Below are 23672 nucleotides of genomic sequence, written 5' to 3' on the forward strand. Positions count from 1 at the left end.
GGTGGATCTGGATGAAGGGAACAAATCAATATCAGCTTGATCCAAAATTTTTGTGGCCCTAAAGAAGTTTTTAACGGTTGGCGTTTAATCAACACTGTTTCATGTGACGTGGTCCACTTAGAGATTTATATCTACCTCATTTTTGGGCTCATGCCATAAAATGATCTGTAAAATGGATGGACGGCATGGACGAAAATACGTTATGTTGACCGCACGTAGCACGTGGGCAAATAAACATCACAGTAGGCCCTAGGAAGTTTGTTTTTATGGTGGTGCTCATCACGACTGTTTATTTGGTGTGGTCCACCTGAGATTTGGATCTGCCTCATTTTTTGTGTCATGTCCTTAAAATAAGCTGGAAAAATGGATGGACGGCGTGGATAAAATACGTACATCTTGGTGGGGCCACGTAGCTTTTCCAGCACCACAGTTCCGAGGTAGCAATCCGAGTCTAGTTTTTTTTTACTCTTTCCTTGCGCAATTACGCGTCACAGGGTAGGTATTTGATGAGTTTTTCATACACATGTACCTAGAATCCTTCGTATTTCGTGCGTGTAACTCGAATCTAACCGTTCAAATCGTGGAACTTACTCTACGTAGGCTATAACCTTAGATGTAGATTAATTAGATGATCTTATTGCAAATATGACTAATTCCATACATCATTTCAGTGCTACATCTTATTTGGATGATTCAGTATATGCCACGTGTACAATTTACGAGTGCTTGAGTATAAACTATCAAGATCTGCCGGAGCATCTTTAGAAAAACTTTAATACTCTGGCAGAGTGTGATACATGGTATGCAGGCACTTAGAAATACTCAGAAATTGCATGCTTGTATATAAGTAATTCAAATTAAACCGTCTAAATAATGGGGTCCCAGTTTAGATGAAAAAAAAGGTGTAAGCTGATTTGATTACCTGAATATCGGATTAGTGGTAATTTATTGGACGGTTAAAAATGAAAAAAAATCAACGGTCCTATGTCAACAAGCAAGTACCGAGGAATCAGAGATTCGGATTGTTCAATCAGTCTGATTTTGGGACCAGGAATTAGAGACAGTGGGTTCTTCAATTTAGTCACTTTCCTTTGAGTTAATGCATGCCATGTGTATAATTTCCGAGTGCCTGCATATCAAGCATCACTCCCAGCCGGAGTATCAAATAACTCCCCCAAAAGTTTTCCTCCCCTCCAAAAGTGATTTAAAAACCGCTTTCTAATCCGCGCCTTTGATTTCAAATCTACGGCCAGTTTTTGTTCATTTCAAATACGCTCTGAAATCTCGATTTTAAAGAGGCTTTGAAGGCAATTTCCTCCCATTTCCTCCCCTCTTTCTTCCTTCCCATTGAAATCTAAAATCCACACCCCTCTTTTTGACTGAAATCCCCCAAATTTCTACTGGCAATGGAAGAAGAACCTAAGAAGAATCTGGACATTTGCGGCAGTCTCTCCCTCATCGATTTCTCTTTCGAGGACGATTCCCTCCTCATCCCTACATCTTCCGATCGCCTCCGCGATCAGCAATCTTCTGGTACTCCTCATTTCTTTCTTTCTTTCTTTCTTTCTTTCTTTTGATCTTGATCTGAGCCGTTGATAGGTCTTTTTGTTTTGCCGGATGAGTCACTGCCGTTGATGTTGTGATGGATGCTTGTCTAGGGCTTTGGTTAGGTCGGATTGTTATTGTTAAAAATGTTTGAGATTTAGGATTTATAAGTATTTTACTATACCCGGGATGAAATGCCTTTCACGACACCTTTGGGATTTTTAATTTGCACAGTGGGGCCCATGGCTTGATGATCCTAACGGTTGATACGACGGACCTCACTATGGTATCCTATGCACAAAAAATCTCCTAGTTTAGAATTTCCTAGCTATATAGATTTGGCCTTTTTCTTGAATAAATGTGAACCGTTGCTGTGTTTTTTAAGCGTCTATTTGTTCACCACCTTTTGAAGGGTTACGATTCTTCCGACATTGGGATATTTTTGGTTCATGGGTCATCCACTGTGGGGCCATATTGTAAACTGTTTGAATCATGATAATGTGGGCTCCACTTACATGATAATGTGGTATCCTCTTTCCCCTTGTGAAAACTGAAAATCCAAATAGCACTTCACAACCTTTAGGGCGCGTTTGGATGCCTACAAGTTTTTTAAGTTATAAGTTACAACCTACAGGTAATCCTATTTTGATGTAAGCTGTAAGTTTACTTGTAGGCAAGTTGGTTTCTGTGTTTGGGTAACCTGTAAGTTAGTTATAGTAAGAAGCTACATGTTCACACCAGCCGGAGCTTGGAGTGGGGAATTGTTCAAAAATCAAATTGACACATAAGAATGCTTGGAAAAAAGTATGCCATTTTGTTGAGCCGATTCAAATGAATAGTTGAGTCGATTCTTAGGCTTAATTAATCATTAGGTGGGCCATAATAGTGGGCCCATGTATTCAAAATATCCGTAATGTGAAAACGAAGGTGTGAAAATAGTCAAGAAAAGGACTAGACCATTAGTGCCCATCCTTCAAATGCTATAGAAAACACCATCTACATTTGATTGGTTCAGTGTGTGTTTGGATGTACAGCTGAATGAACTGCAAAAAATCAGTTCAATAAAGCAGATATAACTGAACAGTAGTGATGTTTCGTACCATTCGTAATGAGTACAGAAGCTTCCACTGCTTTCATTTCAACTCCAACTCAAAAAGTAATGTAATTGTAATAATAGAAATCTGGTCCAATAATAGCAATTCAATCTGTTAGTGCACCTGAATCCCGCCCATAACAAAATGTGTATTGACTTGAATTATAATAAAACTTTTGCCACAAATCTTGAAATTCTTAAATATATGATTTCCTTCAAGTTCAATGATTAAAGAATATGAGATGATTCCAACCTCCAAATTCAGCATCAACAAATGAATTACTGGAATTCATTAATCGAAATCAACATTTATACAGAAAAAAGAAAAAGAATACGATTTGTTGTTGGGAATTATTGAGCATATGGCCTTTTTTGGAGGGAAAAAAACTTCTTGATTTTAGCTCTTCTAAGCCCAATTTTTCTGAAGTAATGGATGACAAAAATTCTGTCTGAAGAGAAATTTAATGGACATAAATAAAATTTGGAAAAGAAATTATAGTTAAAAATTGACCAACATTAGGTAGGATCATATCACATGCATGAACATAAATAAAATGGAAACAAGTCCTCAAATCAATAGCTAAAATCATATAACAAGCAAAAAGCATATGAATATATAGTCCCAGTCACAAAACCATGGGCCCACTTTGATTTCTGTGTAGTAGGATAAGGAGGAAGGGAAAACACAAAATATCAGCCTGATCCATATTTTCTGTGGCCCACAAGAATTTTTTAATGGTCGACATTCAGTCGAAGATGTTTCTTGTGGTGTGGTCCACTTGAGATTTGGATCTGCTTCATATTTTGGCCCTTCAGATTTGGATCAAGCTGATAATTGTGTTTTCCCTTCATCCAGGTCTGTGTGAACTTATCAACAGGTTGGATGACAAATAAACATTGCAGTGGGCCCTAGGAAGTTTTTAATGGTAAGCATTAAATCACCAGTGTTTCCTGTGGTGTGGTCCACTTGAGATTTGGATCTTCCTCATTTTTGGGCTCATGCCCTAACATGATGATCCAAAGTAGATGGATGGCATGGATAAAACACATACATCATGGTGATATAGCACCATTGAGCGACATCTGTACTACTCCCATATTCATCGGATGGACTCGATGCAGAATGGAAAAAAACTAAAATAGAGGAAAAAAGATGGTACAAGCAGAAAGCTCTCAGAGAGAGAGAGAGAGAGAGAGAGAGAGAGAGAGAGAGAGATGTTGACCGGGCATTCAAATGCCCCTTAGGTTGACTATTTTCCAAAACTTAAGAGAGAAAAATGCAACTTTTTGACCCAAGCATTGTGGAATGATTCTATGATGCGTGTCCACATATCTCTAATGGGGCCATCTAAATAATTGAATTGGATATAACCATGGGACTCTTGATCTGTGGCCTATCCATGTGACTAGCCACCAAATCATCAATCTCTTACCTTGCACATTTTGACTTGTGTAAGATGGAGATTGTTGTTCAGGAACTTCTATGAAGTGTATGTCATGATAGTGTGTACCTTATGATTCTAATCAAGGTATTCCAGTAACAGTGGCCAACTGGCCATAACGGCCACTAGTGTTACCTTTACGATATGGGTCATAAGACTCATAACGACAGTTACAGTCTCTCTCTTTTCAAAAAATAAAAATAAATAAAATTTAATGACCCCCCCCCCCCCCCCGAGAAAAAAAAAAAACCTAGATCTACCCCATAACGTTGAAAAAAAATCCGAAAAACCTATATCAGCTTCATAACAAACCATTATGGCACTGTTACGGCCTTTATAGGGGGCATAATGGGCCGTTAACAACAGTTACAAATTATTTTTTTCCATAATGGCTGTTATGGCTATTACGACCCCGTAACGTGTAATGGCTGCCACTGTTGCCTTGTAACGGCCTTTAAGGCCCCGTAACGGCCTTTCGGCACACCATGATTCTAATGCTTTTAAGGTGTTTGGAATTCTTCTTAACATGCCTTTTCTTTTACTGCATGTTAAGGTTTTGGTTGGGAAGACGTGGTTTTCAATCACTTGTGCTTTGTATTTGAGGTATTATACAATGCTCAACCATAGCAAGTGGCAATTTTTGTTTGAGCCAAGATTATCTATGCTGGTGGATCCGCCTTTTAGCATTCCAAACCGCTTATTTGCTAGGACTTACTATCGATTGGTTTTGAACTAAAGTTCCCTCTATTTTTCTAGACCCTTGGAGAAGCTTGAGTATAAGATATTTTATTCAAGCTTGGCATGATTGGCTTTTGTCTTCCAATTTGAGGGGGAGTGGCATAACTTATGGTACCCTAATACACACACACAAAAATATGGGGACCCATGCATGGATACGACTATAGATCTCCCAAATTCTGAGACACCCACATTTGTGTCCTATTCATTAAAAGAAGGCAATACATCTAGTTCTATGATTTTTGTAAGAAATACTTACATCATCATCCAATCTTTACAATGTTTTAAACTACTTGTATTTCATAAAATACAATGAGATTCTTTATATAGTTTCTTCCTATCGTCCCTAAGAGGGGTTCATGGGAATTAGAAGTGGCATTAAGAAAATCCTAGATTGGCTAGGATGAAAACCATCATTGGAAGCAAGAACTATCCAATTTTGTGACATTTGTTGCTTCTCTCTGAATCTAGTCCCTACAATTGTTCTTTAGTACCTGAGTGGGGATGCTTTATTCTTCTGAAGTTGACATCATGGTTTGGCTTGACTCCTTAGATGATTGTTGCCATTATGCTTCTTTATACATCCTCTTGTCATTGTTGCTAAGAGAGTGTTTGTGAGTCCCGGCATATAAATGATGATGGGGATGCTGAATGTGATGTAAAAGCTCGCAACATCAACATGATCCGGTTCTTTCTTTGTTGTTAGATGAGATCTGGATACTTCTTACCATGTAAAAGCTACTCCCACTCCCATTAACGCTTAAAAAATCCACTCCTGCTCCTGCTTCCATGTTGTTTATTCTTGCCAACCTTTTGAAACAAATGCTTCCTTGCTTCCACTCTTGAATCTGTTGCCCCTTTGCTTATGCTTTCTGCAACGATAGCTGTGACCACCACTACTATTACCAGATCAATTGACAAAGGCCAATGTTACACTTATTGGTGCCTTTAAGTCCTTTTAGTTCTTGTCTTCATTTTGGGTGGCATTACATATCCTATATCACCAATCATTCCTATCAAGTGCCCATCCTTCACAAATGAACTAGCATTCAAATCCCTAATCAATCAATGGTACTTGTGCATGCACATGTATGTACATACACATGCATTCATCTAAGCATACACGCGTCCACCCACACATCCATGCATAAATGCATCCTTCAATTTATATGAGATGTGACCATTGATATGGATCGATTTGTTAGTGTGAACCATTAAATTATAATTGCATTATTTTGGTGAGTGTATATGTGTGTGTGTGTGTGTGTGCGCACGCGCACATTCCCTTCCCTTATACACTAAAACCTCCCTTTAATGCATAACTAGCTCAAATCTAACTGTGGAGCACACGCTAAACTCACACGTTCATTCATCGTATGTGTGTGCGCACACGCGCACACTCCCATGACTTATACACTTAAAACCACCCATTAATGCATTAACTAGCTCAAATCTAACTGTGGAGCACATGCTAAACTCACACATTCATTCATCGTACAAGGTATGTGATCACCCATTCATCCATCCATTTTTAAGATTTTAGTTCAATTTATTAAATGATTAATCTAAGCCGTTAATCCGATGATCTATCTATCTAATTCAACTAAAAACACATCTTAGACCTACCTAGACACGAAAATACCCGTACAGTAACCTATATATATCATATTAGACTCTTAGCCGTTTGATTATTTACTTGTATCTTAACTATCCAACCACACATCGCACTCGTATCCTTCAACTGGTAAACCATCCACATCATAGCCCTTGAGATACACTTAAGATTTACTGGTTAGTTTTCATAGAAGATAGCTACACATTATTTTAACTCTTGGATCAACGCAAGTCCATTAAATGCACATTGATCACCGTTGAGAGATCAATGTCCATATTAAACTCAATGGAAGAACACATCAAATAGTGCACTGTGGTCAAATTTTGCCTTAATTGAACGGTACAATTTGAGTATATGCTTGGCAGAAATTTCAAATATATATATACGCTCGTCAGCATTTACGTTTTATCAAGATGAAAATAAGATGTGTTGGAGTGAGTTTACATCTACCAAACTTATTTCACCATTAATTCATTTAACGATTACATCTTAATCATCCATCACTAGAGCTGGGCATAGACGATTCGACTCGCCTGACTAACTCATCTGACTCGTTCAGACCTGACTTGACCTGAACCAAATGGGTGAGTCGGTCATAACCGAGTAGGCTTTGCCCAATCTGAATTCAAACCAAGTCAAGTTTGAGTTACCCAGTAACTCGACTCGACTCGAACCGAAACTCAATCCGATCAGATTTGACTCGACTCGGATTTGGGTATATATATAATAAAAAACTCTAATTTTTAAGTATATCTACCTTATAAGCCGCACCCGACCCTGACCCAATCCCAAATCCCCTCTCCCTCCCTCCTCCTCCTCTTCCAAGCCCGACAACTACCCACCACCATCACCACCCTCCTCCTTTCCTCTCCACTCCCTCCCTCCCCTTCCAAGCTCGGCAGCCACCCACCACCATCACCACCCTCCTCTCCACTCCCTCCCTCCCTCATCTCTCGATTCGAATCGGTGCCAACTCGAACTGACTCGGTACTTTTAACCGGGCTGGACTTGGTCCGGATTTGTCCAGGCCATACCTGGATTCGAATCGGTTCAGGCATGCTGGACTCAGTATCGAGTCGAGTCGAGTTCGGGCCAGGCCTATTTCAAAACTGGATCGAGTCGGGTCAGCCCTAACTCGGTCCGACTCGACTCGATGCCCAACTTTATCCTTCACATTCAATGTCTAAATCCAACCCATCTAGATTGTTGAAGTGGCTGTCCATGCATCCAATCCTCAAGCTAGCCGTTCATCCATCCACCAATCACCCATCACCACCTCAACTTTCCATCCACCATAACTTCACAATGCAAGAGATCTCCACAATGTAAGAGACCTAACTTCCTCCACTTTTCCATCCCCACAATGCACGCCACGCCTCCTTCTCCTACATTATCTCCTTAGAAATCACCTATCATCTAAACCGTTCAAACCGCCATTTCTGATCAAGTTCTATTATCCAGAACATCCATGATTCCTATAGTGGTAGGGTTTGGTTTTTTTACTATCAATTGGAGAAAAGAAAAGATAAGAAAAGAAGCAGAAGATAGAGAGAACTCGTAGGTGCAGTGGTGAGGTTGAGCATGAGTCTAACGTGCAATGAAGGAGCTTTGGACGTCGTGTTTGGGCTCATCCAACAACTTATGATAAGATGGGTAATCCAACTCACTTTTGAACTTTTGAACTTTGTATTTTTTGAGATTTACTTTTGAAAAATTCATTTATACCCTGATGTTTATTTTGTAATTTTAACATTAATTGAATCTGATTGATTCGTAGAATTCATTTATATTCTGATTTTATTTCTGAAATTTGGTTTTATGTGTATTAAATTAATTTCACTAAATTTAGACCCTAAATCTGAGTTAGACTGATTGATTTAAAATTAGTTTGATTTAGAATAAATACTAATTGATTTTATTTTTGTGTTTTGTTTTTTTTTTTTTTTTTTAAAAATGATTTAGCTAAGTATATATTTTAATTTAGAAATTCTGAATTTTTTTTTGTTAAGATTAAATTTAAAGATGAGTTTATTCCTAAATTTTGAAATTAATTATAATTAAAAGCAAATTATTAAAATTAGATTAAGTTTGAATTAATATATAAATTATTTAAGTCGGTGTAAAATAATATTTGAAGATAAATTTTATTGGTTTAGATCAAAATTGTTAAATTTAACTTAGAATTAAATTAAGTTCGAAATTAAAATTAATAACTTGAAATTACTTGTAAATTTTAAGTTTTAAACTAATGTATATTTAATTTCATATACAATAGTTAATTTAATTTATTAATTTAATCTAAATTGAGTATGATTACAAATGTTAGAATGATTGATTAATTTAAATTTAATGTATGTTGGTTATAATTAAAACATTAACTAGTGAGAATTATTAATTATACTAGTTAATGTTTTAATTATAACCACCATACATTAAATTTAAATTAATCAATCATTTTAACATTTGTAATCACATCAAATCTAGCTTAAATTAATAAATAAAATTAACTATTGTGTATGAAATTAAATATATATTAGTTTAAAACTTAAAATTTGTAAATTAATTTAAGTTATTAATTTTAATTTCAAACTTAATTTAATTCTAAGTTAAATTTAACAATTTTGATATAAACTAATAAAATTTATCTTTTGATATTATTTTACATTGACTTAAATAATTCATAGATTAATTCGAACTTAATACAATTTTAATAATTTACTTTTATATCAATTAATTTTGAAATTTTGGAATAAACTCAGATTTAAATTTAATTTTAACAAAAAAAATCTAAATTAAAATATATACTTAGCGAAATTGTTTATTTTTTTTCAAAACACAAAAATAAAATCAATTAGTATTTATTATAGATCAAACTAATTTTAAATCAGTTAGTCTAATTTAGATTTAAGGTCTAAATTTAGTGAGATTAATTTAATACACATAAAACTAAATTTCAGAAATAAAATCAGAATACAATTGAACTCTACGAATCAATCAAATTCAATTAATGTTAAAATTAAATAATAAACATCATGGTACAAATGAATTTTGACAATGTTAATATAAGGGAATTATTTCAAAAGTAAATATCAGAAAATACATAAAGCTAGAAAGTTCAGAAGTGAGTAGGATTACTCACCTTATCATAGGTTGTTGGATGAGCTCGAACTCGACATTCAAAGTCCCGCTGTTGCACGTTGGACTCATGCTTAACCTCACCACTGCATGTACGAGTTCTCTCTATCTTCTGCTTCTTTTCTTATTTTTTATTTCCTCTCCAATTGATAGTAGAAAACCAAACCCCACCACTATAGGAATTATGGATGTTCTGGATGGTAGATCTTGATCAAAAATTGCGGTTTGAACGGTCTAGATGAGAGGTGGTTTTCGAGGAGATAATGTAGGAGAAGAAGATGAAGGTGTGGCGTGCGTCGTGTGGATGGAAAAGTGGAGGAAGTTATGTCTCTTACGTTGTGGAGATCTATTGCATTGTGAAGTTATGGTGGATGGAAAGTTGATATGGTGGTGGGCGATTGATGGACAGATGAATGGCTAGCTTTTTAGGATTAGATGCATAGACGACCACTTTGACAATCTGGATGTGTTGGATTTAGACATTGAATGTGATGAATGATTGAGATGTAATGGTTAGATGAATTAACGGTGGAATAAGTTTGGTGGATGTAAACTCACTCCACACATCTTATTTTCCTCTTGAAGAAACGTGAATACGTTGGTGTCTATTATTATTTTATTTTTATTTTAAAGATGTGTAAACGTGTGTGTGCAAGATGGATTGGATAAAACACACCGTCCATTATAATGCTGAGTTCGTGTTCTCGACGATCGACCGTTCAAATTGCTAGAGAACGGTCTTAAGTTAATATGTTGAACGGATGGTCACAGTTACTGGATGGGTCATGACTATACTAGGGATGGCTGTGTAATTGAGAAAAAAAGATTGGAGGGTTGTTTATGAAGTTGCTGATGAATGGATGGTTTAGGTTGCTTATGAGACTAGCCTAATGAGTCTCACAATGACTAGTTCAAATAAAAGGAAAATTTTCATTCTAAGGATATCACGGCCAGGCAAGCTCTTGTTTATATATATACTTGAAAATTTTGCCGAGCGTAGACTCAAATTGTACCGTTCAATTAAAGAAAAATTTGACCATGGTGCACTATTTGATGTGTTCTTCCATTGAATTTAATATGGACATTGATCTCTCAACGGTGATCAAGGTGCATTTAATGGACTTGCGTCAATCCAAGGGTTAAAATAATGTGTGTAGCTAACTAGCTATCTTCTGTGAAAACTAACTAGTAAATCTTAAGTCTATCTCAAGGGCTATGATGTGGACGGTTTACTTTTGTATTTGGGTAGCCGAGTTGAAGGATACGAGTGCGATGTATGGTTGGATGATCAAGATACAAGTAAATAATCATACGGTTAAGATTCTAATATGATATATAGGTTACTGCATGGGTACTTTCGTGTCTAGGTAGGTATAAGATGTGTTTTTGGTTGAATTAGATAGATGGATCATCGGATTAACGGCATAGATTAATCATTTAATAAATTGAACTAAAATCTTAAAAATGGATGAATGAATAGGTGATCACATACCTTGTACGATGAATGAACACGTGAGTTTAGCGTGTGCTCCACAGCTAGATTTGAGCTAGTTAATGCATTAATGGGTGGTTTTAAGTGTATAAGTGAAGGGAGTGCACGCGTGTGCTCCATAGCTAGATTTGAGCTAGTTAATGCATTAATGGGTGGTTTTAGGTTTATAAGTGAAGGAAGTGCACATACACACACGCACGCACACACACACACACACCAAAATAATGCAATTATAATTCAATGGTTCACACTAACAAATCGATCCATATCAATGGTCACATCTCGTATAAATTGAAGGATGCATGTATGTAATGATGTGTGGGTGGACGCATGTATGCTTAGATGAATGCATGTGTATGTACATGCACGTGCATGCACAAGTACCAAGGTCTTTTTAAGTGTTCCCTCATCCTCATAATCAAAGTTTGCGTCTTTATTGGGGACATCTCTAGCTCCCTTATAGGATGTCCGAACCCACTCTACTTTTTATCATTTTATTTGTTATTAGGGCTACTCTTAGTTAGGCTTTTTCAAATGATCTTATTCTTGATTCTATACTTCTATATCTACATCTACCCATCCTTTTTTTGTGTGTGTGTGTTGCCTCTTAATTGCCTAACACTATGCCCCATACGCATGGCTTGCTAATGGAATTGCAAAATTTTCCCTTGAGTTCCATTATAATTCAACAATCACACAACACTTTAGAGGGATACCACCTCCACTTAATCTGTCACCCGTGACGACCCCGGAACTAGCGATGTGGGTAGTATCCTGACCGTGGGTCCCACCTCGATGTATGTGTTGTATATCTACACCATCTATCTGTTTTGCCTACTCATTTTGTGGCACGAGCCCAAAAATGAAGCAAATGCAAATATCAGGGGGACCCCACCACATGAAACGATGGTAATTGATTTTGAATGCCTACCATTAAAAGCTTCCTAGGGCTGACTCTAATGTTTATTTGCCATCCAACCTGTTGATAAGGTCACACAGACATGGATGAAGGGAAAGTGCAAATGCCATGTTGATCCAAAACTTTTGTGGCCACAAAAAGTTTTTGATAGTCATTCACCATTGTTTCCTGTGGTGTGGTCCACCTGAGATTTGTATTTGCTTCATCTTTGGTCTCATGCCATAAAATGAGTCGGCAAAATGGATGGACAATGTAGAGATACAACCTCGGCTAGAGTCCTGACGTATCTTATTGCAATGTGTCGGGATGTATTAAAGCAAACCTCAGCCACCAAAATACAATCAATAAATTGCTAGTTTTGCATAGGAAGCTCAAATAGTAATCCACTCCTTGTGTAGCAAATTCAACAAAAAATTGTGAATACAAACAAATATCATTGCAATTTCAAGAATGGTTTATATGTTACTTTTGTTTTGGTTTCTATATACATATTGATCTCTGCTTGCTAATCATCCATTGGTTGGATGGTTAGCAATTCAGTGGTTGAATTCAAGTAGTGTGATTTTTGTCCCTCCACAATGGTCCCATGATATGGATTGTCCGGATTGACTATTTGCTTGGTTGGGTGCAATAGATGCTTTTCTTAAAATCTCACTAATCAGGTGACTCTAATCATTCATTGGTTGGATGGTTAGCATCGTTGCCTTGTTTGAATTTTTGAAATTAGAGGCAGTCTGCTTTTAGACCATCCCCCTCTATATTGGCCCCATGATTTGATTGACTTACATGTTTACCATCTGCATGATGGATGTATTTCTTAAAATTGTGGGTGATCCTAACCATTCATTAGTATCATCATCATCATCACCAAAGCCTTATTCCAACAAGTGGGCTTGGCTAAATGAATCCTGTTCTACCATTGTAGTCTATCACCATTCATTACAATGGTCTGTATTATTTATCCATGAGATGTCCCTCAATGGTGGGCCTATAGTCTAAGGCTTTGAATTGACATACATGCTTGCCTATCTCTATATCTGTCCAATTTTTATTGTCGCAACCATTGTTTATATACAAAGGAACCTTCTTATATTATTATTATAGCAAATCTTTGGACATTTTTTTTTCGTGGTTCTTGGTACTTCCTAGATTTACCTAAAACAATTTCCCACCTGAAACCAAATTGACAGGGCTTTCAGAAAATCATAATGGTCATCATTGCATTGGAGGTTTTGAGGCAGAAAGTGCTCAGGAAGGGGACAACATACCAAACTTGTGCAAAGAAATGGAAGAGGCTCCTGTATTGGAGCCATCAGAACCGACCAGAATAAGAAGAGCTGGCAAATGTAATTTGCGCAAAAGTTTGGCCTGGGATAGTGCTTTCTTCACAAGTGAAGGTATGTTTCTATGAATAGATGTGCATGGGAGCACTCTACTTTTTTCACCTTTTTCCCCATTAACAGAAAAAATAGTTGACTTTCCCATCTTGACATTCCTTAGAAACTTCACTTCACGGTCATTTTTAATGTCTTTCATTTTATCAGGGATTCTTGATCCCGATGAATTGGAAGTTGTAAGCAAAACATTCAAGAAGTCCGCGGCACATGCATTGCCTGAAATTCAAGAAGATCTTAGGAAATCAACTGAGTCAACCTGTACGTTAGGAAGTGATGCTTCAGCACTTGAAAGCCTTGAAATTGAATTGTTTGAGGATATACGAGCCTCCATTCAAAAGTCAGGCTATGAGTGCAGTAATGCTTCCAATGTGGCATCTTCTAGTAGCAAAACTCGACAAGGGGAACTGGATATACCATGTATTGGTGGTGAGTCTCATTCTTTTTCTTCTGTTTTGGTGGTGTCTTTATTCAGCAATTTGTTACTGAAATGTGAGCTTATGTTAATGTTGATCTGTGTTACTCAATCTGTATATGGGTATTGATACAACATGGGATTGGATATTACAGATCCTTTGAATACAAATTCTCAGGATATGATTATGCAAGAACTGGCTACAACCGCTAAGTATAATCATCTAAAAGATGTTTCTTTAACAGCTTCACAAGTAGGGTTTTCAGTCCAGGTGTTACGTTTTTCTATATTTGCTAAAGAGAAATACTGTGATCCTCTGGCAATGTGATGGATTTCTTTTTTCTGAGAGAACTTAAATTTTATTACCCAAGTGCACCAAAAAAAAGAGCAAAAGAATACAACCCAACTCTACAACTCAAAAAAAGAGGAGGTCAACATTTTTAACTGTCTTTACATAAGAAGCCCAATTCAAAACATTAACTTTACTTTCCTTAATAAATTCTTCCGGCGAAGATATTCTATTCTTGAAACAATGCCTATTGCGTTCTCCCCAAATGACCCAAAAGGCTTCCAAAATGAGTACACAACTTTCCCTACTTTGCCCACCCCTCCATGCCAAGCCCATAGAAGAATAGAAGATCCGTAATAGAGTCCTGCATCACCCACACAAATATGGAAAGCTTTTAGAAAATGATTCCACACCTTTCGAGCGAACCCACAATGAATGAAGAGGTGATCAATTGACTCTGCATCGCAACGGATTTAACTATCTTTACATAAGAAGCCTAATTCAAAACATTAACTGTAATTTCCTTAATAACTTCTTCCGGCGAAGATCTTCTATTCCTGAAACAATTCCGATTGCGTTCTCCCCAAATGACACAAAAGGCTGCCAAAATGAGTAATTTCCATACAACTTTCCCCACTTTGCCCATCTCTCCCCACAATGTTCGAAGTATCGGTATCGCTACAAGTTTTGCTGGCCGAGGATACGGAAATAGTATTGATGTTGCCGATAATATCAATGATAACCAGAAATGCGGGAAAACATGGGAAAAACAGTAGAATTTTCAGTTAAACTTCAAGATATGCTAAAATACACATATTTGCATATTTAGGAATAAAAAATTATAAAAAGAATGTATACACAATAAGTTTCCATTAAATGGGGGCTTAAAAGCATGTGTCGTTGTAAGAAAGAGTCTAACCATCCCATCCATCCCATCCAAACATCCATCCATATTGCAAAATATTGACAACTCATGATATTTTGCCAAGAAATCATCAACAATTGGAAAGGAAACGAAAGATTGTGGTCTTGATATTGTGCATGTTGTGAGTAACAATAATATTGAGACATTATCAATATTAGCAATGACAAATTGAAAACTGTATACAACAATGTGCTCGTAAAAAAAATTTGAAATAGATTTTTTTAATAAAAAAACTTTCTGTGATATCTCTACGTTGGCAATATTATTGAAATATTGCCGATACACTTGTCATACAAGTGTCAATATTGATACATTGGCAATACAAGCAACGCTTGGAATTTACACAATTGAAAATATTGGCAATATCGATACTTTGGCGATACTTAGCGATACAATGTTGATGCATGGAATTTCTAATACTACTGGTGTTATCGGTATCGCCAAGCTGGAGATAACGATAATATCGAAGATAATTCAAACAATGCCTCTCCATGCCAACCCCACAGAAGATCTGCAACAAAATCCGCCATCACCCATGTGATATGGAAAGCTTCTAGAAAATGGTCTCACATCTTTCAAGCGAACCCACAACAAATGAGGTGATCAATTGACTCTGCATCGCCCATGCACATCACAAATATGTTGGGAAGGGTAAGGGTCCTCTGCGAACCCACAATGAGTGAAGAGATGATACCCTGATAATTTGAAGTAACTCAGAAATTACTCACATGGCATATGCAATTCAAAATAAACCATCCCAATTATGGGAACATAAATACTCACATGGCATACACAATTCAAAATAAATCATCCAAATTATGGGAACATAAAATACTCACATGGCATACACAATTCAAAATAAACCATCCAAATTATGGGAACAAGTTTGGCTATGTCAGGAACAAAAAAGATTACTCTTATTTGGTTATTGAAATACTAGATTGCTTTACATTTATTGGACAGTTAGAAATGAAACTATCCAATGGTCTTATTTCAAAAGACAATGTTCACGAATCAGAGGTTAGAGCTGTTCAACCAACCTGATTTTTATACTGTAACTTAATGACATTAAGCTCCACAATTTAGCCGGTTTAATTTGGATGAATTTGCTCCACGTGTACCATTTTTAACAACGTATCAAGTGTCATAAGCAGCTGGAGTATCAAATAACTCCCCTATGCTAAATAGCTTATGGATCTGGAGTTTGAAACTGTGGTAGATCTGAACTTCAAGTCTTTAAAGGATTAAGATAACCATTTTGTTCAAAGAGAAAAGGAAACATATCAGAACACAATGGGAAAAACTTCACTGGGACAATGGACAAAAGGAAGCACAATTGCACTTAATGACTGGAACAGCCTTGTAATGGCCAACTGTATCTTAATGGTAATTACGGGGGCTGTTACGGCAACCATTACCATTATTGAATACCTTGTTAATTTCCAACCAGAAAGGAGGGCTAATCTTCCCTCATAAACTCAAGTAGTTCTGTTTTGTTCACTTCCAATTTAGCCAGCAAGTCAGCCTCTTCGCTGGCTTCCCTTGGGATATGCATATAAGAGATTATACAACCCCTCTAACAATCTCTAATCTCTTCTATAGCACCAGCAATCCTCCTTGGGTATATGACTCTTGCCCAAGACATTGCATTTTTGTAGTCCCCTTTGACGGTAGCAGGAAGTTGTTCGCCACCACAATCTTGACCGTTTGGAGTAATGCCTTAGCCTTAGCTTTGTTAGAGTCATCGAACTCCAAAGGGCCAAAGAATTTAGCAAAAAACATCCCCCAACTTTCATGAACCAGCCTGCCTTTATCCAAGAGACCTGGGTTCCCCTAGGAACTCCCATCAAAATTCTACCTCACATGTGACTCAGTTAAGTTTTTTGAAGGATCCAAGTACATGGTTTCATTATTATTTTATTTTTAGTATATACAAATACCATTGTTCTTTAATGTCATGCTTTCAGATTGTTAAACTTTATCTAGTGGGAACTACTTTTCATAGGCACCATTCTTCATTTTAGCTTTAAATATTCATATATATTGGAAATTATTCTCAGTTTTATGATGGTTATCATTTTACAGCGTCTCCAGTGGAGCATACTTGTCAAAATAGGGTAAGTTATTTCATGGCTGCAGTTCGTCCCTGCGGTATGTTTCATCTTAGAGCATGTTGTAAATCAGTACATTCTGAAATTTCAGATGAAGCCCGTCAGCAAGCCTTTGAGCTCTTCCAAGAGTCATGGTCTTACTAAGCAAGTGCTAGAGAAAAACTCGAAGGAGGCTCTTGTTCATCCACTAGCAGTAAGAATTTTTATCCAAGTATAAGTTACTTTCTAAGTTTTGGCATTTGGTTAAACTGACACTGGTTAATTTATTGATTGAGTCAAGGGTGTCGCTAGAAGTGGAGACCAGAACTCATCTTTAAAGCCACCGAAGATTTTACCAAGGGTGAACCCCCCCTCAACAGCACCAACCAAGAAAACTTTGGCTTCTTCTGAGTGTATCAAAGTAAAAAATAATACTGCGAAGGCTTCAGGTAAGAGTTTTTGAATTTTTTTTTGGGAAGGAATTGAGCATGAAGACTGATGTTTGTCATCTGCTTGATGTTTGAGTAAATGAAATTCCATTGAATCCATATTGAGACACTTTCTGTACAATGTGTTTTTTTTAGAGATTTAGGCTGGGCACAAACCAGTGGGGTCACCTGTTCATCTAGATTGGACTATAGTTCTAAAACTCAGTGATTTGACTTGAAACTCGGTCAAGTCATCTTGACTTGGCCAGAAATCATGCCAAGTCACCATAAAAGTCACTAGTTCGCTTGAATCAGTTCAGCTTGGGATGACTTGTTGAGTCAGCTTGCCCACTCGATCGAGTCGATGTGACTCAGCATGACTTGAACTAAGTCACTTGCTGAGTTGATTCATTTTTAAATGAAAAAATACGAGTGGTTAGTGGGATTTGAATCCACGATTTCAAGCAGACAAGGAACTAGTGTCTACTAGAAGACAAGAACAACTTATATTCTTTAGCTTGGCTATCTTTATGGTAATAACATTCTAATCACCTATTATTAGTTTAATTTTTTTTCCTTGTTTAATTATTAAATATCGAGTTGAGTTGAATCAAATCCTCGAGTCAACCCGATCCAACTGGATATTGAGTCGAGTCTAGTTTTAAACTATGGACACAACTGGTTCAGCTAAAGAATAATTTTTTTTAGGACAGTTGCACTATGTAGAAGGTGCGCCAAAAAAATAAAAATAAATCAGGCCAGTATACTCATCAGGAGTGACCTACCTGTACATTGAATGTGGATGCTTGGCTATTTATTCTAGTTCTTGTGTCACTTGCTGGTTAAATGTGACTGTTGCAGGAAGTGGAAGCAACCAGAAGTATGTTGCACTTTCCAAGAAACCAGTTTCTGGTGTTACACCCGCCACGACTTCCAGTTCTATACCTTCAGCAAAATCTTCTTCTTCAGGTTCGTCCTCTTCTGCCAAAACACTGCCATCAACTCCCTCCTCGCACAACAGATCTGGCAGCACTAAGAACTTGAGAAATAGAGCTGATTCTAGAAATGCCAATCCATCTTCCACTGTTTCGATTATGAAAACCCCTCTTCGGATCTCTAGAAATAAAACTGGGTCTAGAAATTCTAATTTGTCGGCATATTTAATGTCTACTTCCAAGTTCGAGTCAAGCGTATCACCTGCTAGTTCCATTGATGGCTTGTCTTCAGAGTCATCTTCCTCAACATGTACGGCCAGCCAAATGTCGAACAGTTCGAAAGCAAGCCTTGATATCAGTTCCACTTCCTCCTCTTGCGGGGGGGATTTTTTGGTGAGGGATGCCCCTGAGCAACCAGATCAGCCCTTTATCGGACATGAAGATTCAGTAGCAGGATTCCCAAGTCAATGTGTTGAGAAAGCCTCTATGGAAACTGGTGTTCTTTCTCATCTGGCAGCTGTGAATGCTCCTAGAAGCTGCATCAACTCTAACTCCAGCATGCAAAGCTTCAGACCGTCAGGTCTACGAATGCCATCTCCAAAGATTGGTTTCTTTGATGCAGTAAGTACTTTGGTCATATCCACTGGAAATTATATTTTTCTTATTTTTTAGCTTGTAATTTCTAACATCTACTTTGCGAAAAAATCTTCTGATTTTCAGGAGAAAACTGGTGTGCGCACATCAAACACTGGTCTGCAATTTAATTCAGGACTTCGAAGTGGTCTTCTTAAGAATGCTTCTGGAATTAATAATGTTGATGGGGCTATCAAGCAAAGGCCTTCTAAGCTTCAGTATGCAAGACCGCTAGCCCAGATTGGATCCATGAAATTCAATTCTCAGCTCATCGGACCATCACGTCAGGCTTCTGCTTCTAGCATGAAACCTGCCTCCACTCAACAGCCTCAACAGCTACCCAATCCATTACCATCTAGCATTCCAAGAACCAAAAACCATCCTAGCACAGTTGTAGCAGTTCAGGGCTCATCTCTTGGAACTGGTGGAGGGAGCAACTCTAACACTCTGGAACTACAAGCAGAAGCAGCTGATAAAGGAAAGTATGGTCAGAGTTCAGATCCAAATACGGGAGAGCATGATGATCGGAATGTTATCGAGATGTATGAGGCGACAGAGAGTGAAAGGCAGGTCCATTCAAGAGTAAGTGAAATTGATTTTACAAAGGAAAATGGACATTGCCGTTATGCTGAAGCAAGTCATGAATTGGATGTAAAGAATGTGGATAATTCCAAGTTAATTTACCATTCTGGGGAATGTGTTCAAGACCAGAAGGTGGATTTCCTACAAGGTTTGTCAGAGCCTAGTTCTTTTAGCAATAGGAGCATATTGGCTGAATTGAACACGGAGTTGGCTGTGAAAAAGGTTGTTGATAAGACATCAATGTTTCCTTTTCTAGAGAAAGGCATTCAGGTGCCTTCACCAGTTGCCTATTTAGATCCTGCAGTTGAACTTGTGGAGGCGAATCTCACTGCCAAAAGTTTGAATGAGCCAGAAGGAAAATATCTCAGAGAGTAATTACAATTCTTCTCCAGTTCCTCAGCAGCTGATTTCTCTACATTGAGGTACGGAAATTCCTAAGTCCCTAAAAGGAATGGAAGCAATTGAAAGATTCTGATATAGATATTGACACTGTTGGTCCTGAAACTATTGTGGTTTCTGCCAATATATTAATACCCTCCCAATTCTTGCACTTCTGTCAATCTGATATTAAGAACGCTGTTTCCTATAATTTCAAGCAGTCATTTTACCAATCTAAGAAGGAATATATATATATAGACACAGAGAGAGAGAGAGAGAGAGAGAGAGAGAGAGAGAGAGAGAGAGAGAGAGAGAGAGAGAGAGAGAGCACCTGCACACCAATTCTCACGAGATCTCGTGAGCACTTTTTCAGAACTCATCACCTGTGATATGAACCCAAAATCTAAATGGTCCACATGATGCAGCAGCCCATGAAACCCCCATGGCCCAACTTTTACTCTTATCAAAAACTTTGGTGGGCCATGACAAAAGAGAGGCAAATTAAGGGAGGAAATTGTTTCCTTTTGCCATGGCCCACCGAAGTTTTGGATCACAATGAAAGTTGGGCCCTGGGGGTTTCATGGGCTGCTGCATCACATGGACGGTTCAGATTTTGTACTCATATCATGGGAGATGAGATCTGAAAAGGTTCTCACGAGAATGGTGCGCAGGTGAGCATTCCTCTCTCTCTCTCTCTCTCTCTCTCTCTCTCTCTCTATATATATATATATATATATATATATATATATATATTATAACTGATCATTGAATGCCTATTCACAGTTTCATGGAGCTTTCCAAGCTTCTTTTTAATTAAGTAGAGCATGCATTCTTCAAGATTAATCAATGGTGCATTTGGATGCAACAGCACTTTTGAAGTGCAATTGCAAGTCTAATAAAGTGGGAATATCGAAAATTGTAATTTCTCCTTCTATTTGGATTTGAAAGAAATTTAACTGTATTTGGAGGGATTCTTTGTTGTTATGAACGTGGAAACATTATAAACTGTCATGCAGGATGTTTTTATTTTATTATTATTTTTTTTTGGAAGAAAACCACCTTTACTAATGGAGCCAACCTTCCACGTTTTTAATATTCCCTTGTAAATGTGACATGAAAAGCTCATAGATGTTGATGGTCCTATCCGGAGCTCCATCGTGGGGCAGGTCTTATATTCCATTGGCTTGAGGAGTATCTTTTGCCGCCACTACCTCACAGGACTAGCCATGAGGCTGAGAAATGCTTCCTTTCTCTTGATGCACCAAAAAATAATTAATCACTAGCTTTTGTTGTTTACTCTTAATTAAGCTTAATTTTCACAATTCAATTCATTTGTGCATCCAAACACAGCCCCAAAATGTCAAGTTGCCTGAAAGTCAAACATTTTCCTGTAAAAAAGAAGGATAAGTTGATTTTTTTAACTCATGTATACTTGCCTCTTCTAGATTTTCCTGCTCCATCTTGTGTCAGTGGCTTCCATACCTCTATGTGCTCCATCTTCCAACACCAGTACACCCTGATTTTTTGGAAGAATGACTTTGGCCATCTTGGATTTTGTTACCTAACTGCTCCCATAAAAATAGTTGCATGGATCTGTTATCCTGGCAGTAGGGTTGTATCTTGGGCAGGTTGGGTTGGATTGAGGGTCAACACTACCCTGACCCCACCTCAAGAGGACCCAACCTGACCCGAATTCCAACCCAAACCCGAACCGAATGCCTCTACACTTGATCCTAAACTAATCCAACATGACCCGACCCAATCCAAATACATGTTATTATTCCAAACTTGCCTAACTTTACCTGAGTTTGCTCACCCCAAACCTAAGCCAATTTCAAATCGTACCCCAACCCTGACAGCCTGATCTGACCCAAACCCAAGTTGCAGCACTACCTGCCAGTACTGGGTTCTTGTTTCCTAATCAAGTGGTGTAAAAACTCTGCATTTTGTCAATGTAGTCTATTGAAGCTGAAAACAGAATGAAGTGAGACTTTCAGACTGATGGATGCTAGTTTTGTCATGCAGGGAGATCACATAACTTGGCAGATGATATCTATATCCTGTATCGAGAATAAGAAATATCTGTTTGTTTCACCGACATTTCTGTGTAGAAGACTAGAAACAGATGGGTTTGTGGAAAGGATCTTGTAACAATAGCAGATGTTTATTCCACCAATCTTGCTGAATTTGTTGTTCTGTTGGAATGGCTTTATACATAACCCATGAGTGAACCATTCTTTTTTTGAAATGTGATCCGGTCCGTTGTTTCGCGATCTAACGGTTGCAATCGGGACCAGTAAGAGTGAACCATCTCTTATTGTCCTGAAGATGCAATTACAAGAGTACCTTTTGTCAATAATGGTTTTGCACAAGAAATTGTGTAGGGAGTTCAACAGTAAGGTGGCTTCGGTCTGGGATTCAATCCATTGCAATCAGGTATGTTGCTTGCCCCTAACATCAACATACCTGCTTATGTCTATACTGATTACTGCCATGGTGTAGCTAAGTGGCACGTTCTCTGTGTTTGAACAACCTGATGAACCTATGTGGCTGTGATGATGACCAATGCCAGCGGAGTGGGTGTTTTACTTTGCAGTATGCTTTCACTGAAAGTTTCGAACGACTCCCAAAAGTGTTCAAAGTCCGGCATAATGCATGGTGGTATTATAGATGTCGACTGTTTGTGCGATTGAGATCGTATATTAATTTCATTCTATGCAATGACTATGTTGCATCATCAAAACCTTTATTTGCTCATGCAGAGATAGTTATTGCTGCTGCTGCTGTTGTTGTGATTGTTGTTATTATTAGTATTTGAAAAAAAAAGGTACTTTTTTTTTTCTAGCCTAATAATGGAGGATATAGGAAAGAAGGGGAGAAGGAGAGGAGAAGGGAGTTAGCTTCCACTATATAGGTAGTTTACATCAAATGGGGGGAGTTAGCTAGGTCTGTGGTATCCGACAAACATGTCGTGCTCTCCAAAAATCGAACTCACGTAAAAAGTAATTATGATCTATTTACAGGTAATTTTGAAAATCAAACAGGCCTGAAGATGGATTGGCCTGAATTTTGAGCTGATGAAGGGTGCATCATGGCCGGAGCCAGGGAGCTCTAGCTCATGGGAAGCGACCACGAGGTGCAGGACGTAATGGTACTTTTCTAACTTTGATCACGCAGGAAGCGGATTATGTGTCATTATCCACACTGTTCATTTGTTTTTCCAGCTCATTTAAGGATCGAGTACAAAATCGAAGCAGATTCAAAGGTCAAGTGGACCACGCCACGGGTTAGGAAAGACACTAATCATGGAGCAGCCAATTGTGGGGGTGACAACAGGCAGGGTCTGGGCTGGATCAGGGTCAGCCCAATCTCAAACCATTTGTTCAGTAGGCCTGATTTTAGGCCCAGGCCCAGACCATTTGGTAATCATGCCTTTGATATTGATGTAAGGACCCTGTTCTAGTGTCGGATTAGAGGTGGGCATCGAGCCGAGTCGAGTCGAGGTGGGCCAAGCTTGGCTTGGCTTGTCCATGGACTCGAGTTTGAGCTCGACCTCGAGCTCAACATTAAAGCTTGGCTTATTTGCCAAAGCTGTTGAGTCGAGCTAGTGGTTCGAGTCAAGTC

At 37.9% G+C, this 23672-nt stretch overlaps 1 protein-coding gene across 1 annotated transcript; it reads left to right on the top strand.

The window, feature by feature from the left end:
• The first annotated feature begins 1170 nt into the window (after nucleotides 1-1170).
• On the top strand, nucleotides 1171-22296 carry LOC131241071 (flocculation protein FLO11-like). The gene is made up of 9 exons (XM_058239712.1): nucleotides 1171-1533; nucleotides 13170-13376; nucleotides 13524-13802; nucleotides 17088-17119; nucleotides 17205-17306; nucleotides 17394-17541; nucleotides 18382-19076; nucleotides 19176-20092; nucleotides 22074-22296. Exons 1-8 carry the CDS (start codon nucleotides 1407-1409, stop codon nucleotides 20043-20045), a joined length of 2460 nt encoding a protein of 819 aa, XP_058095695.1. The 5' UTR covers nucleotides 1171-1406; the 3' UTR covers nucleotides 20046-20092; nucleotides 22074-22296.
• The last annotated feature ends 1376 nt before the right edge of the window (nucleotides 22297-23672 follow it).

The sequence above is a fragment of the Magnolia sinica genome, chromosome 1 (assembly GCF_029962835.1).
Source record: "Magnolia sinica isolate HGM2019 chromosome 1, MsV1, whole genome shotgun sequence".
Taxonomy (NCBI): Eukaryota; Viridiplantae; Streptophyta; class Magnoliopsida; order Magnoliales; family Magnoliaceae; genus Magnolia; species Magnolia sinica.

What these genes read in the sequence shown, in the direction of transcription:
- LOC131241071 (XM_058239712.1), top strand. Translation starts at nt 1,407, where the DNA reads ATGGAAGAAGAACCTAAGAAGAATCTGGACATTTGCGGCAGTCTCTCC. An exon ending in CTCTTGTTCATCCACTAGCA is followed by an intron (nt 17,307 to 17,393) that starts GTAAGAATTTTT and finishes GATTGAGTCAAG; the next exon opens with GGTGTCGCTAGAAGTGGAGA. An exon ending in TAATACTGCGAAGGCTTCAG is followed by an intron (nt 17,542 to 18,381) that starts GTAAGAGTTTTT and finishes TGACTGTTGCAG; the next exon opens with GAAGTGGAAGCAACCAGAAG.